The sequence below is a fragment of the Rhinopithecus bieti genome, unplaced genomic scaffold, assembly GCF_001698545.2.
Source record: "Rhinopithecus bieti isolate Rb0 unplaced genomic scaffold, ASM169854v2 scaffold_2077, whole genome shotgun sequence".
NCBI lineage: Eukaryota > Metazoa > Chordata > Mammalia > Primates > Cercopithecidae > Rhinopithecus > Rhinopithecus bieti.
In genome coordinates this window covers 1,718,088-1,732,830 of record NW_016803882.1, presented here as the reverse complement: position 1 = coordinate 1,732,830, position 14,743 = coordinate 1,718,088, and the positions used below count along the sequence as shown (strand labels likewise).

Genomic DNA, 14,743 nt, shown 5'->3' with positions numbered 1-14,743 from the left:
TTATTTTAAGATTTAAGATAATATAAATATTAACACAGATTCTGATGCTTATTAATGTCTTTTGGTAAAAGAGTGCTTTGTATTTGCTAGTTCTTCAGATTCTTACCCAGTTATTTATCAAGCAGGTGAAGCTCCTTTCCTGATGCACTAGAAGTCAGTACTGTGATACCGGGTTTGTGAGAAAAGAAAAGCTTTTATTACAGGTAGACTCACAAGGAGACAGGAGGTCACGCCCAAATCTGTCTCCCCATGCCAGCTTTAAAGCAGTAATTTTATTAGAAATGGTTTGCGGGGGTGGATTCTAGCATCTTTAGGTGATTGGTGGAAGGAAAGGGAGGTGTAGAAAGTCTTTGGACATGCACAGTTGTCTCTTTATGCCTCCTCATGGGTCCCATGTGCAAATTTGGGGAGAGTTAGTATAAAACACACGATGAAAATTCAGGCTGTGATGTCAGCAAGCTCATTCTGTATAAACTTCGTTTGGCCATATAGGTTCCAAATGATTTCAGCCAGTGTTGTTATAAGCGGAGGGAGTTTGAGTATTTCAGTAAGTTTTCTTATATGCCATCCTGCAAGCTTAAGAATTTCTACTAGTCAATGGTTTCTTTATTTCTTGGGGACACAGTTTCAATTACATGTTACTGTGCACAGAAAAGAGTCTTTAGGCTCATTTTACCTATTGTTTCTTAAATGGAAGTCTTGAGACTCAGAGTTTCTGTCATTTGAAGTCGTGATTTAGATCATGTTTGAATAAATTTGGAAAGCCAACCTTTTATGCAATTTTAGAAGTAGAAATAGATCAAAACTAACTTTTCTATAGGTCATTTGTTTACTAACATATTCAGGCCCTTTTTTTCAACTATAATTCTGAAGACACACTGAAAAATAAAAAGTATTAGTAGTATAATTACCAATACAAAACTCCAGAGAATATTTTCTACTTCAATTTACAGAGGATTTTGTGGCCCTGGATCAGATTTTTATTGTTACATTTGTTTCATTCCACTGAAATCCTTATGATGATATAATGGTAGTCAGGGAGATGACCAGGTTAAAAAAAAAAAAAACGAATTTGGCCCAAAATACCCTGGTGCCACTGTGGAAAAACCCTGCTGTAGGGTTTACATTATACATTATACATCTTTAATTTATTCTGGTGTACCTTCAAATGTTACTTTTATGTGTAGTGTAAGAATCTTAGACAGTAATCTTAGTGGTTCACGGAATTGACTGATGTGAAGTTGAAATCAAGAGCAGGAAATGCCAATTTGTGGAGCCAAGAGTTAAGGCTGACATTTCCAAGAAATAGAAGTGATCATTATCTAATCAGTCAGTCTTGCTTTTGTGATCCTGCCTACTGTTAATGATGAGTCATTCTTGAAAGTAAGTATTAATATACTTATTAATACTTATGTGCATGGTATACTTTAAATAAATTCTGTAACTGGTATTCCAGGAAATAAATCTTGGAACCTTGTGGTTCTCAAGAACAATTTTCCTTTTGTGGTATATACATTCCTTTGCTAGGTTCTGTAGATTCTCCATTGCAGATAATCATTTGGACCCTAGTGTCTGAACCACTCTATTGTACCACCTGGTGTGGCAATTTCTGCTGCCACTACTCCTGAGCAAACCATATAGAATATCTCATCTGCCAATTTTAGGGAAGGGATATATATTTTATATGTTTAAATGGGTCTTGTAATGGAAGTAGTAGAATTGGGGCTTTTTATACTTCAGATTATAGTCTTTTCTGAGGTTGATTCATAATTTTCTTTACCTAAGATAAAATCCTGTAATCAAATATTAGCTTGTTTCTCCCAGCTGTTACCTAAATCCCTGAAGAATGGAGAATGTCCCTAATAATTGACTATGTATGTGCATATGTGTGTGTGTTTCTGTCTATAGATGTGTAGAGATACATAGATGTAGACAAGGTATTTTGTTTAGAACATGCATGTTCTTCCCTCCATAACACAATTAACAAAAATGTGAGCTCTGGAACCTGACAGACAAGAATTGGCGTGTATAATTCCAACTCCTTTGTCATTTTCCTACTTTGGCAAGATTTAACTTTCTGAACCTATTTTCCTCATTTTAAAAATGTCGATAGCAACAAAATAAACTATAAAAACTTCTTGGGAGGTTGAGAATGAAATGAGAAGATGCATGTAAAGTTTAAGATTTTGTACTGGTTACACTAGCAGCATTTAAGAAATGTTAGCCCCTGTTATTTTAGACCAGGGATGACAATAATGTTCATAAATCTTGGATAAGTAATCCTGAATTTGTTTCTAAGATGATTTTTCAACCTAATTTATCATCACAGTGTAGTAATACCTCTGAATATCAATACTTCTCTTACTTTCTAACTATGGTAAGTGGAAACACGTATCTTCTTGAAAATTTTGTTGATATTTATCTTTAACTGTATACGTTGTTTGTTTTACATTAGGTCAGAGATGCGTGAAAGTGGAAGACATTGCAGAGAACTTGAAGAGCATTTCTGCTTTTTAGCACTTCCGCAGAGTGATGTAGCCCAGATATATCAGAATGGAATAAGTACCAGAGCATCTACATTGAAGATACTAGGAAATCCTCTTCTTGGAATTTATATGTTTAGACATGTTGATATTGCCTTGAATTATTCTCATAGTCGTAGCATTCCTGTAGAAAGTATTTTAATTTTTAAGGTAGGTATCATAAAACAAATATTAAGTATATGGATAGTTTGCTTTAAATTGACCTGAACATATTATCCTTTCCATATAAAGTGTTAATGTTTTAAATTCCAGTCTATTAAATAAATAATTATTATTTTATTATTTTGTCATCATTATTCAAAATTTTCTCCTTTCCTCTTTACCTGGGTGTGCAACACAAAGCAAAAAAAAAAAAAGCAAAGGCAGCCTCCGTCTTTGTCTTCCCAATATATATATTTTTCTGTTCTAATTGACCCACCTTTTACTCTCTTGTTTCTATCATAATAAGTACTATAGTGTTTTACATATCCTCCTCTAAAGCATTATATTATTATAATTTTGGTTTAAGCTAGTTATTTTTAAACTCCTGCAGTTTATTTTAGTTAATAGTATTGTATCAATGTTAAATTCTTAATTTTGATGATTTTGCTATGGTTATGTAAGATGTTAATGTTAAGCTGGGCACAGGGTGTATGGAACCTTTGAACTATTTTGTGCATGTGTGCGCGTGTGTGTGTGTGTGTGTGTGTGTGTGTGTCTGTCTCTCAAAGCCTTGTTGAAGAAAATTAGCCACCATGTAAATGTCCAGCAATAGTGTATTATGAATGTATCATATATTATGGCTCTGAAATAAGAAGTATCTGTTGCAGTTAGATTTATGGAGAATTTTTAAAGATGTGGGAAAATGCTTATGCAATCATGTTTAACTTTTTAAATTTTTTAAAAAATGAGATATCAAGATGATATAAAATGTGCTTAGTTGTTATGAGTGATGATCTTGGGATCATGACAGTATAGTTTTCTGTACTTTCTAGTTTTCCAAATTAGCATTTTCCAAACATCCAGTGGTAAGTATTCCTTCCCTTCCCTTCCCTTCCGCTTCCCCTTTCCCTTTCCCCTTTTTCCTTTCCCCTTTCCCCTTTCTCCCTTTTTCTTCTTTTTCTCCCTTTCTCCCTTCCATTTTCTTTCGTTTTTTTGAGAGAGAGTGTTACTCCGTCACCCAGGCTGGAGTTCAGTGGTGCAAGCTCAGAGTGCAGCATTTGTAACTGTAGTAAATGAGATTGCTTTCCTGATATCCTTTTTAGATCAATAACTATTATCATATAGAAATACTACTGATGAGTGTTTGTTGATTTTGTATCCTGCAACTTTACTAAATTTATCAGTTCTAAGAGGGTTTTTTTTAATGACACTAGGTTTTCCTAAATATAAGATCATGTCATCTACAAACAAGGATAATTTGACTTCTTTCTTTCCCATTTTGATGCACTTTATTTTTTTCACTTGCCTGATTGCTCTGGCTAGTACTTTTAGAGCTATATTGAATAGAAATGGTAAAAGTGAGCATCCTTGTCTTCTTCCAGATCCTTGTAAAAAGGCTTTCAATTTTTTCCCATTCAGTATATTAGCTGTGGGTTTGTCATATATGAGTTTTATTGTTTTGAGATATATTCCCCCTATACCCAATTTGTTGGGACTTTTTGTGAAGGAATGTTCAGTTTTACTGCTTTTTTCAGCATCTAATGAAATGATAGGTTTTTGTCCTTGATTCTCTTGATGTGATTTATCACATTTATTGATTTGCATAAGATGAACCATCCTTGCATCCCTGGTATGAATCCCACTTGGTCATGATGAATGATATTTTTAATATGTTGTTGAATTCAGTTGCTAATATTTTGTTGAGGATTTTTACATCTCTGTTCATCAGGGGTATTGGCCCATAGCTGCTTTTGTTGTCTTTGGTTTTGGCATCAAGGCAATACTGGCCTTGTGGAATGAGTTTGGAAGTATCTCCTGCCCTTCAATTTTTTGGAATAGGTTGATTAGAATTGGTATTATTCTTTAATGTTGTTTAGAATTTAGTGGTGAAGCCATCAGGACCTGGGCTTTTTTTTGTCAGAAGACTTTATTACTGTTTTGATCTTGTCACTCATTATTTATTTGTTCAAGTTTTCTGTTTCTTCATGGTTCAGTCTCAATAGGTTGGATGTCCAGGAATGTATCTGTTTCTTTGGGGTTTTCCAATTTATTGCTGTATAGTTATCATACTAGTCTCTAACGATCCTTTTTATTTCTGTCATTTCAGTTATAATGTTTTCTTTTAGTTTCTGATTTTATTTATTTGGGTCTTCTGTCTTATTTTCTTAGTCTAAGTAATAGTTTGTATATTCTGTTTACCTTTTTTTAAAATATAATATTTTGTTTCAGTGATCTTTTGTTTTAGTTTTAATTTTATTTCTTCTCTGATCTTTATTATGTCTTTCCCCCTACTAATTCTGGGTTTGGTTTGCTCTACACTTTCTAGTTCTTTGAGATGCTAATAGAATTCTGTCCGCTTACAATGTTGTTGATAGGTAAGAACTTACTACTGCCATTTTGTTGCTTGTTTTCTAGTTGTTTCATAACTCTTTCTTCCTGTCTTCCTTTGTGTTTTATTTTCTCTGGTAGTATGTTTTAATTCATTGCTTTTTATTTTTAGTGTGTCTGCTTTTTGGTTACCCTAAGGCTTACAAAACACATTTTGTAGTTATAGCAAGTTATTTTAAACTGATACAGCTTAACTGTAATTGCAAAGAAAAAAATCTATACACACCAATTTCCTTTTCTTCCCACATTTTGAATTTTTGATAATCACAATTTGTATTATGTATATTGCTTATCTCTTAAAAATTGTGGTTAAGTTTTTTTCATTTTGTCTTAAAAAAGATACAAGTGGTTTATACATCATGATTACAGTATCAGTATAGCAATCATATTAGCATCCTTTTGGTTTTGAACAGCTCCCTTTAGTATCTCTTGTAGGACTGGTCTGATAACAATAAATTCCTTCAGCCTTTTTTTTCTTCTTTTTTTTTGGGGGGGGGGCGGTCTGGGAAAGTATCCCTTCTATTTCTCCTTCATTTCTGAAGGATAGTTTGCTGGCTACAGTAAAAACTTTCTTTTCTTTTTTTCCCTGAGGACATAGCTTCAGACTCCCGGGCTCTAGCGATCCTCATACCTATTTTTTAGATGTTTATATATATGTCTTTCATCAGATTTGGGGAGTTTTCAGCCTTCGTTTCTTCAAATACTCTCTCTGCCCTTTTTCTCTCTCTCCTTCTCAGACTCCCACAGCGTATATGTTCTTACGCTTGATGGTGCCCCACAGGTCTCTTAGGCTCTGTTCACTTTTTTTTTTTAGTCTTTTTTCTGTCTTCCTCAGACTCAATAATTTTCGTTTTCCAATCTTTAAGATCACTTATTCTTTATTTTGCCTACTCAAATCTGCCTTTAAACCCCTCTAGAGAGCTTTTCGTTTTAGTTACTGTACTTTTCAGCTATAGGATTTATTTTTGTTTTTTTTCTCTTTATTGATATTTCCATTTTGTTCATACATTGTTTTTTACTATCTGCACATACTTAGCTCTTTGAGCATCTTTAAGACAGTTGTTTTAAAGTCTGTCTAATAGATCAGCCATCAGGTCATTTTCAGGGACAATTTCTGTTTATTTTTTTCCTTTGAATGGGCTGTACTTTTCTGTTTCTTCGCGTGCCTGGTGACTTTTTTTTGTGGAAAACTGGACATTTCATCTAATAATGTGGTAACTCTGGAAATCATCTCCTCCCAGGGTTTGGTTGTGGTTTTGTGTTTCTGTTTTTTGATTGTTGTAGGCTATCTCTGTGCCAAGGATCAGTCTGAAGTATAAACTTCTCAGCCTTTTCTGAGCCTGCACCTTTCCCTCTGTGTGCTGATTTTCTAATTTCTCCTGTATCTGTGGTTGCTTTTGAGTGTAGTATTTTTTTATGTCTGGTTCCAAAATAGGGGAAAAGAAAAAAATGAAGAAGGGGAAAAGGCACTGGCTCTTTAATCCCTTGGGTGTCATTTCAGCCAGTCCAGGAGGGGCTTGCAACAATGGTATAGATGCAGCAATGCCTGCCACTTCTGGCTACTCCTCTGTTATTAATAGAAGCAGCACTCAGTGATGAGAACACATATCCCCTATGTTTATTATTGCCCACTCTGGCCTACAAAAATTATGGCCAGGAACACATGTACAAGCTGCTCCAGGAACACTGTACAGCTGCCTGCCATGGGGCACCAAGAGTGGCTGCCACTGTGCTGAGAACTGAAATTGACTGAAATTAACCATAATACAGGTTGAGCATCCCTAATCCAAAAATTTGAAATCTGAAATGCTCCAAAATTTGAAATTTTCTGAGTGCCAGCATTACACTCAAAGGAAATACTAATTGGAGCATTTAAGAGTTTCAGATTTCCTTATTAGGGATGCTCAACTGGTAAGTATAATACAAATATTCTGAAATTCGAGAACATTCAAAATCTGAAACACTTCTGGTTTTAAGCATTTTGGATAAGGGATACTCAACCTGTATGCTATCCAAGCGTTCCCCTGAAAGTTGCAAGCCTTCAGTAGGCTCCAGAGTTCCAAAATAGTTACACCAGACAGATTTTACCAGTGCAGTTATTGTCTACGTGGGGAGACAGATTTCTGGTACCTCCTACTCCACCACCTTCCCAATTGACCTCTGAACTATTTTTACAACTTTTCTGAAATTGTAAAAGCTATTCAAAATCTTAAAAATAAGTCTCATAGCAGAATCTCAGGCATCCACAGATAAATTGGTTAAGATTTACTCTGGTCGTTTTTCTTGGAGAAATAAGCGTAAAGAGAAATCTAAGGGGGGAAGAAAAGAAAAAAATTTTACTCTGGTTAAGCTTTGCCAGGACTATTAAAATCTCAGTAGGTATCCTGATTTGCATGAAAACAGCTTGGAATTGTGTGTATAGCTACAGAAAATCAATGGTTCATGTGACATAATTCCTTACAATTTTTTTGACCTCAAATATCAAATTAAGCATAATTTACTTTTATATTAAAAAGTAATAGATAAGGATTTTAGACAATTTGAAATGTTGTAAAAAGTCCAAAAAGCCCAGCAGTAGCCACAGGGTTTTTTGTGTATGTGTATTAGTCATCTGTTCATGTATATAGACATGCCGGTATAATTGTAATTAAAGTTAGTCGTTGCTTTGTATATTACTTGCTTTTTTCAGTGGTTATATTATACAATAAACATTTTCTAAGCCCTTAAGTATTCTTTTGTAATATCCTTTTGAGCAGCTGCATAGTATTACACTGTAGACCTGCCATATTTGCCCAACAAGTTCTGTAATGTTAGGATATAAGTTATTTGGTGTTTAGTTTGTTTTGTTTTTATACTCTTAAATACTACATAGATTGTCCTTGTTGGTACATTTTACACACACAAATGATTCTTTGCTAAGAATTAATTGGTTTATTCCTAGGTGTCAAATTAGAAATCAAAAGTATGTACATTTTTACATCTTTTGATTGTGTAATGCTCAACTGTCCTGAGAAAGGTTGTACTAATAGACATTTCCATCCACAGTGTGTAAGAATGCCTGTTTTTTGTTTGTTTTAATTTTTTTATATGCTTTAAGTTCTAGGGTACATGTGCACAACATGCAGGTTTGTTACCTATATATACCTGTGCCATGTTGGTGTGCTGCACCCATTAACTCGTCATTTACATTAGGTATATCTGCTAATGCTATCCCTCCCCCTCCCCCTCACCCCTCCCCACAATAGGCCCCGATGTGTGATACTCCCCTTCCTGTGTCCAAGTGATCTCATTGTTCAGCTCCCACCTATGAGTGAGAACATGCAGTGTTTGGTTTTCTGTTCTTGGGATAGTTTGCTGAGAACGATAGTTTCCAGCTGCATCCATGTCCCTGCAAGGGACACGAACTCATCCTTTTTTATGGCTGTGTAGTATCCGATGGGTATATGTGCCACTTTTTCTGTAGATCTCCAGGCTGTCACTGCATGCGACATTGGGGGTTGATTCCAAGTCTCTGATTGCCTATTGTGGAGATAGTGCAGTCCATCCAGGCTATATACATACGCTTGGTGCATGTGGCTTTATCGCGAGCTATGACTTAGCAATCCTCGTGGGTATGTCTTACCAGTAATGGCGTGAATGGACTGGGTCAAATGGGCGTATTATCTAGTTCTAGCTCCTTTTGAGAATCGCGCACTCAAGGCTGTTTTTCCACACATAGAGTTTGGAGGTAGTCTTACAGTTCTATCCTAACTCAGTGTAAAAGTGGTTCCTATTCTCCTATCCTCTCCGCACTTGTTGTTTCCTGACTTTGTTAGATGATTGGCCATTCGATCTGGTGTGAGTTGTGTTCTCATGTGTGTGTTGTTTTGATGGCGTAGATGAGGATGAGGCGGAGAAAGAAAAAAATTTTTTCAGTGTGTCTGTGTGCCGCTGTATGAATGTCCTTCTTTTGAGAAGTGTCTGTTCATATCCTTTGCCCACTTTTTGATGGGGTTTTTTCTTGTAAAAAAAATAAGTTATGGTGCTATGTTGCACAACAGAATGACTATAGTTATCAGTATTCTATTGCATATTTCAAAATAATTAGAAGAGGATTTTGAATGTTCTCACCATGAGGAAATAAAGGTTTGACGTGATGGATATACTAAATACCCTGATTTGATCATTACACAATGTATACATGTATCAAAACATCACATTGTACCCTACAAATATGGACAATTGTTACATATCAATTAAAAAGAAAATAAAACATTTTAACAAAAAAGAATGCCTGTTATCTTGCAACCTCAGGAAACCTATATATTATACCGAACTTTTTTTTTTTTGAGACAGAGTCTCACTGTGTCATCCAGGCTGGAGTGCAGTGGCCGGATCTCAGCTCACTGCAAGCTCCGCCTCCCGGGTTTACGCCATTCTCCTGCCTCAGCCTCCCGAGTAGCTGGGACTACAGGCGCCCACCACCTCACCTGGCTAGTTTTTTGTGTTTTTTAGTAGAGACAGGATTTCATCATGTTAGCCAGGATGGTCTCGATCTCCTGGCCTCGTGATCCGCACGTCTCGGCCTCCCAAAGTGCTGGGATTACAGGTTTAAGCCACCGCACCCGGCCTATGCTGAACTTTTAAAAAAACTTTTGCCAGTCTAATGTGTGGTAGTTTCTCATTACTGGTTTAATTATTTCTTCATTATGATTATTCCTGAGTTTAAAGTTTCTGTTGAATATATTTGCTGACTGTATTTAGTGAACTGCTTATATATATTCCTTGACAGTTTTGGGGAGGTTTTTTTTCCTTTTTTGTGTTGATGTGTGAGCATTATCTATTGCCTAAAGCATATTTTAAGAGCCAGGCTTCTCTCTATATAATGTTTTATCATTTCACGTTTTTAATTTTTTAGTAAACTTTTTATCTTGGAATAATGTTAGATTTATGGAAAAGTTACAAAGATAGTAAAGAGAGCTCTTGTATATAATGCACCCAACTTCTTCTGATGTTAAATTTTACATAAATACAGCATGATTGTCAAAACTAAGAAACTGACATTGTCACACCATTAACTAAATTACAGACTTTATTTGGCTTTTGCTAATTTTTCTACTTATGTTTGTTTGCGTTCCAGGATCCAATTCAGGATACCACTTTATTCTTAGTATTGTTTTGATTGTTGAGTGAACGGACTAATCTATTTAAAATAACAGTAATAAAATACTGTCCTTTATGTTCATGGTTTTAGTTTTTAAATCATTTGTTGTTTATGGGCAGAAATTTTAGAATACTGTGTTGTGAAGTTTATATGTTTTTGTTTCATTTTATTGGCATATATTCTTAGATAATACTTACCAATTTGAGATTGAATAAATATTGGCCTATGTTTCTTTCTACAGTATTTTCATTGTATTTTTAATATTTAAATATTTAACATAAGAAAAGAATTTAATTTTTTGTGTTGTCCCACATCATTAATTGAATAATCACTTCTTATTTCGAATGGTGTTTTAATATAATATACTGTATTTTAGTATTTTAATACATGTGTGGGCTTACTCCCGGCTTTTCTTTCATTCTGTTTTTTATTCATTTTGGTCTTTTTTCTGCTTTTCTTGTAGTAGTACCATCCTTTTTAAAAATGTTTTTATATCCAGAATTGCAAATCACTTGTCCTGTTCCATCATTGTCAATTGCTAACCCAGACTTTTAAAAAATTTCTGAGCTATTCTTGTTTGTCTTCCAAGTACATTTTAAAATTATACCCCATTTTTAAAAGTAGATTCTCGGCCAGGAGCAGTGGCTCATGCCTGTAATCCCAGTGTTTCCGGAGGCTGAGGTGGGCAGATCACCTGAGGTCAGGAGTTCGAGCCCAGCCTGGCCAACATGGCAAAACCCCATCTCTACTAAAAATACAAAAATTAGCCGGGCATGGTGGCGCATGCCTGTAATCCCAGCCGCTCAGGAGACTGAGGCAGGAGAATCGCTGGAACCCAAGAGGCGGAGGCTGCAGTGAACCAAGATCACACCACTGCACTCCAGCCTGGGTGACAGAGTGAGACTCTGTCTAAAAAAAAAAAAAAAAAAAAAGATTCTCTGAAATTTTTATTGGAATTGCTCTAATCTTAGAGTTTAGTTTGGGGGAGAATTGACATAATTGCCACGTTGAGTCATCCCATTCATCTAGAAAGTGGATTATCTTTCCATTCATATTTCTACTTAAAAAATCACACCCTGGCACCATGGCTCATGCCTGTAATCCCAGTGCTTTGGGAAGCCAAGGCAGGAGAATCACTTGACCCAGGAGTTCAGGACCAGCCTGGGCAACATGGTGAAACCTGGTCCCTACAAAAATTAGCTGGGTATGGTGATGTGCACCTATGGTCCCAGCTACTCAGTGGGGCTGAGGTGGGAGAATCGCTTGAGCCTGAGAAGTCAAGGCTGCAACTCCAGCCTGGAGTGAACAGAGTTAGACCCTGTCTCAGAAAAACAAAACAATGTTGGCCTTTTATGTTTGAAATGTGACAGTTTAGAAATGTCTTGGTATATTTTACATACTTTTTTTGCCTTTTTTTTTTTTTTTTTAGGTTCTCTTTGGAAAAGTGAAGAAAATTCAGCCTTCTGTGGATAAAAATAAAGTTTCTTTGGATCCTTCTCCTAACTTTGATTGCCATATGTCAAGAAATGCACCTTCTTTGAAAGATACCATTGAACTGCAAGCCTACAGTTCAGCAGTATGTTAATGGTTCATTTGATTTCTTGAAAAGTACATGTTTCACATTGTATGTTTCAAGACTTAAATTCCCAAAATGTTAAATGAAAACCTGTTAATTCATTCAATATAAAACTTAAGCAAACAGCGAAAGCTATTTTAATATTTGTTGTATGAGAATATTAGTGAAGAAGTTTGAAAATTTACATTTAACTCTGTTCAAAGTACAGTGGCTACTTTTATTTAGATATTATATAGATTATTTACCAACTTTCAAAATATACCAACTTCTCTTTTAAACAAGGCTGCACAGCAGGGTGGCCATACTCAATAATAATGCATTATTTCAGAATTGCTGAGAGTAAATTTCCAGTGTTTCACCATAAAGTGATGGGTGAGGTGATGGACATGTTAATTACCTTGATTTAATTACTCCTCATTGTATACATATATCAAAACACCACATTGTGCCCCATAAATATATAGTTAAGATTTATCAATCATAAATAATATTAATTTTAAAAAACAAGGCTATTTCAAAACAAGATTTTGATCTTCTTTGCAAAAGTAGGAAAAAAGAAAAGTCTTATGTATTAGTCATTAGATGAAACAGTAGTCTATCGTATTTCACTTATTCTGTGGACCTTTAATTTTATACAGAATATTAAATTATATATGGATTATATATAATCATGATTAAATGAAGATAAATCTTCTCTATGAAAGTATATCCATGCACCCACATGTAAAACATACTACCTATTGTTATTTTCCTAATTTTTTCTACCAAATAAAATATAATAGTTGAGACTGTATGGAAAACATTTAACTTTTAATGAAAAAATATTTTTTATTTAAAACAAATTGTGCCTTTTCTGCAGACATTGGTAGCCTATCAAGAAAAAAAAATTGTGGGGAAAAAAAGGAATTCTGTACATCTTCAAAAACATTAGGGTTAAACAAGGCAGCTGGAGAAGTTTATATAGAAGTAGATAAATAATGTGCAATTATATTGATTTTTTTAAAATATGAGCTTATTCAAGTCTGATTGCCAAAATTAATCAGCATGAACCTGTTTTCTTCTTTATCTTTCAGGTGTACTTCTATGAATATAGTGTCCTTTCAAAGCCTGTAGATAAACCTAGGCAATGTCTTCCATATGCTGTAGTAACAGTAAAATTTCTTGGTTCAAAAGTAGATAATGGATACCTTATGACGTCTTTGAGATTCCTCTCAACAGGATTTCCTAAGAGAGCTGGTAAGATACACATATGATTGTACTTGATTAGCATTTGTGCTGGTCTTAAAATTTCTCAGTATTATTTTCTGGCTGTGCACAATGGTTCATACCTGTAATCCCAGCACTTTGGGAGGCGGAAGCAGGCAGATTACTTGAGGCCAGCCTGGCCAACACGGCAAAACCCCAACTCTATTAAAATTACAAAAATTAGCCAGGTGTGGTGGCGTGTGCCTATAATCCCAGCTACACGGGTGGCTGAGGAAGGAGAATCGCTTGAACCCAGGAGGTGGAGGTTGCAGTGAGCCAGGATCACACCACTGCGCTGCAGCCTAGGTGACAGAGGGAGACCTTGTCTCAAAAAAAAAAAAAAAAAAGAATCTCCAAGTAAAATAGTTGTGTTTTCCTATTTTATAGATCTAGAATCATACTGCAGGTATTTTGCTCAGTATTAGATTTGTGTGATTTTTCCCTATTGATATGTGTAACTGTAGTTTGTTCATTTTCATGGATGAATGGATGGAGAGAGTATTCCATTGTGTAGACACACTGTACACTAAACTACTGAGGATATTTGGGCACTTTCCAGTCTTCTTATTCCAAACATTGCTATTTTAAATATTCATAAAAGTGTCTCATTGCATATGTGCCAAGAATTTTTCCATAGAATATGTATTTACAGCAGGAATATTCAACTGAAAGACAGCATCAAATGGTTTTCCAAAGTGGTTTGCATTAGATTAGATAATCACTCTATATTCTTGCCAACACATACTATGCTTTCTTTTTTTAAGTTTTGTTTCCGCCAGTCTAATGAGTGTGATATGTTATTTCATTGTGGTTTTTAACTTGTTTTTCCCTAATTAATGAAGTTGAGGATTTTTGTATCCTCACCAAACTTAGAGCCGTCAGACTTTTTCAGTGTTTCTGCTACCCTAGTAGGTGCAGCATTTATTTGCTTTTGTATTTTGCTTTTCCTTAAATGCTAAATAAGTTAGGTTCGTTTCTGATAGGCGTATTGGCCATTCGTATTCCACTTTTCTGAAATTCCTGGTCACATCTTTTATCTACTTTTTCTAACTGAGCTAATTTTTATTTCATTATTGATTTGTAGGAATTCTTTTACATATTGGATATTGGCTCTTGGGTCAGTTGTATGTGTTGTGAGTGTCTTCTCTGAGTTTGTGTCTTTGTATTCTCATTTTTGTCAAGTGTTTTTTGATGAACAGCGGTTCTTGATGTCAGATGTGTCTTTTTATTATAAGTACTACTACATGTGTCTTTCGTAAGAGTGCTTTTCCTAGGACATGAAGATATTTTTCTATGTTTTTTTTTTTAACTTTATGGCTATGTTTTCCCATTTTTGTTTTACCTACCTGGAAATGACTTTGGTGTGTGATAGGATTCTTTTAAAGTCCCAATTTATTTTAGTTTACATATGCTAACCCGATTGTTGTCTCAGTACAGTTTATTGGAGAATCCATTTTCCCCACTGATCGATAACTGCAGTACCGCCTCTGTAATATATCAGTTGGCTGCAGGTGCTGCAGAGATCTCTTAACTGGGCTCTCTATTCATCTCTTTGCCTATCGTTTTGCCATGAGCATCTTGCCTTAATTATTGTAACTTCATTAAAAATACTAATACCGGACTTCGTATGAGAGAAAAAATACTAATACCTATATAACTGATCCTTCATCTTTTTAAAAATAATTCTTTGTTTTTGGTCCTTTGGTG

General features: G+C 35.1%; 1 protein-coding gene across 1 annotated transcript in view; it reads left to right on the top strand.

Annotated features, from left to right (window-relative positions):
- Positions 1-13,044, top strand: part of LOC108518461 (protein TASOR-like) — a 19,285-nt gene extending 6,241 nt beyond the window's left edge. The window contains exons 2-4 of the mRNA XM_017856863.1: positions 2,456-2,693; positions 11,645-11,791; positions 12,865-13,044. Coding sequence (XP_017712352.1) covers positions 2,463-2,693; positions 11,645-11,791; positions 12,865-13,044 — 558 coding nt within the window. The 5' untranslated portion in view covers positions 2,456-2,462. The remainder of the gene's footprint in view (positions 1-2,455; positions 2,694-11,644; positions 11,792-12,864) is intronic.
- Positions 13,045-14,743: the final 1,699 nt, after the last annotated feature.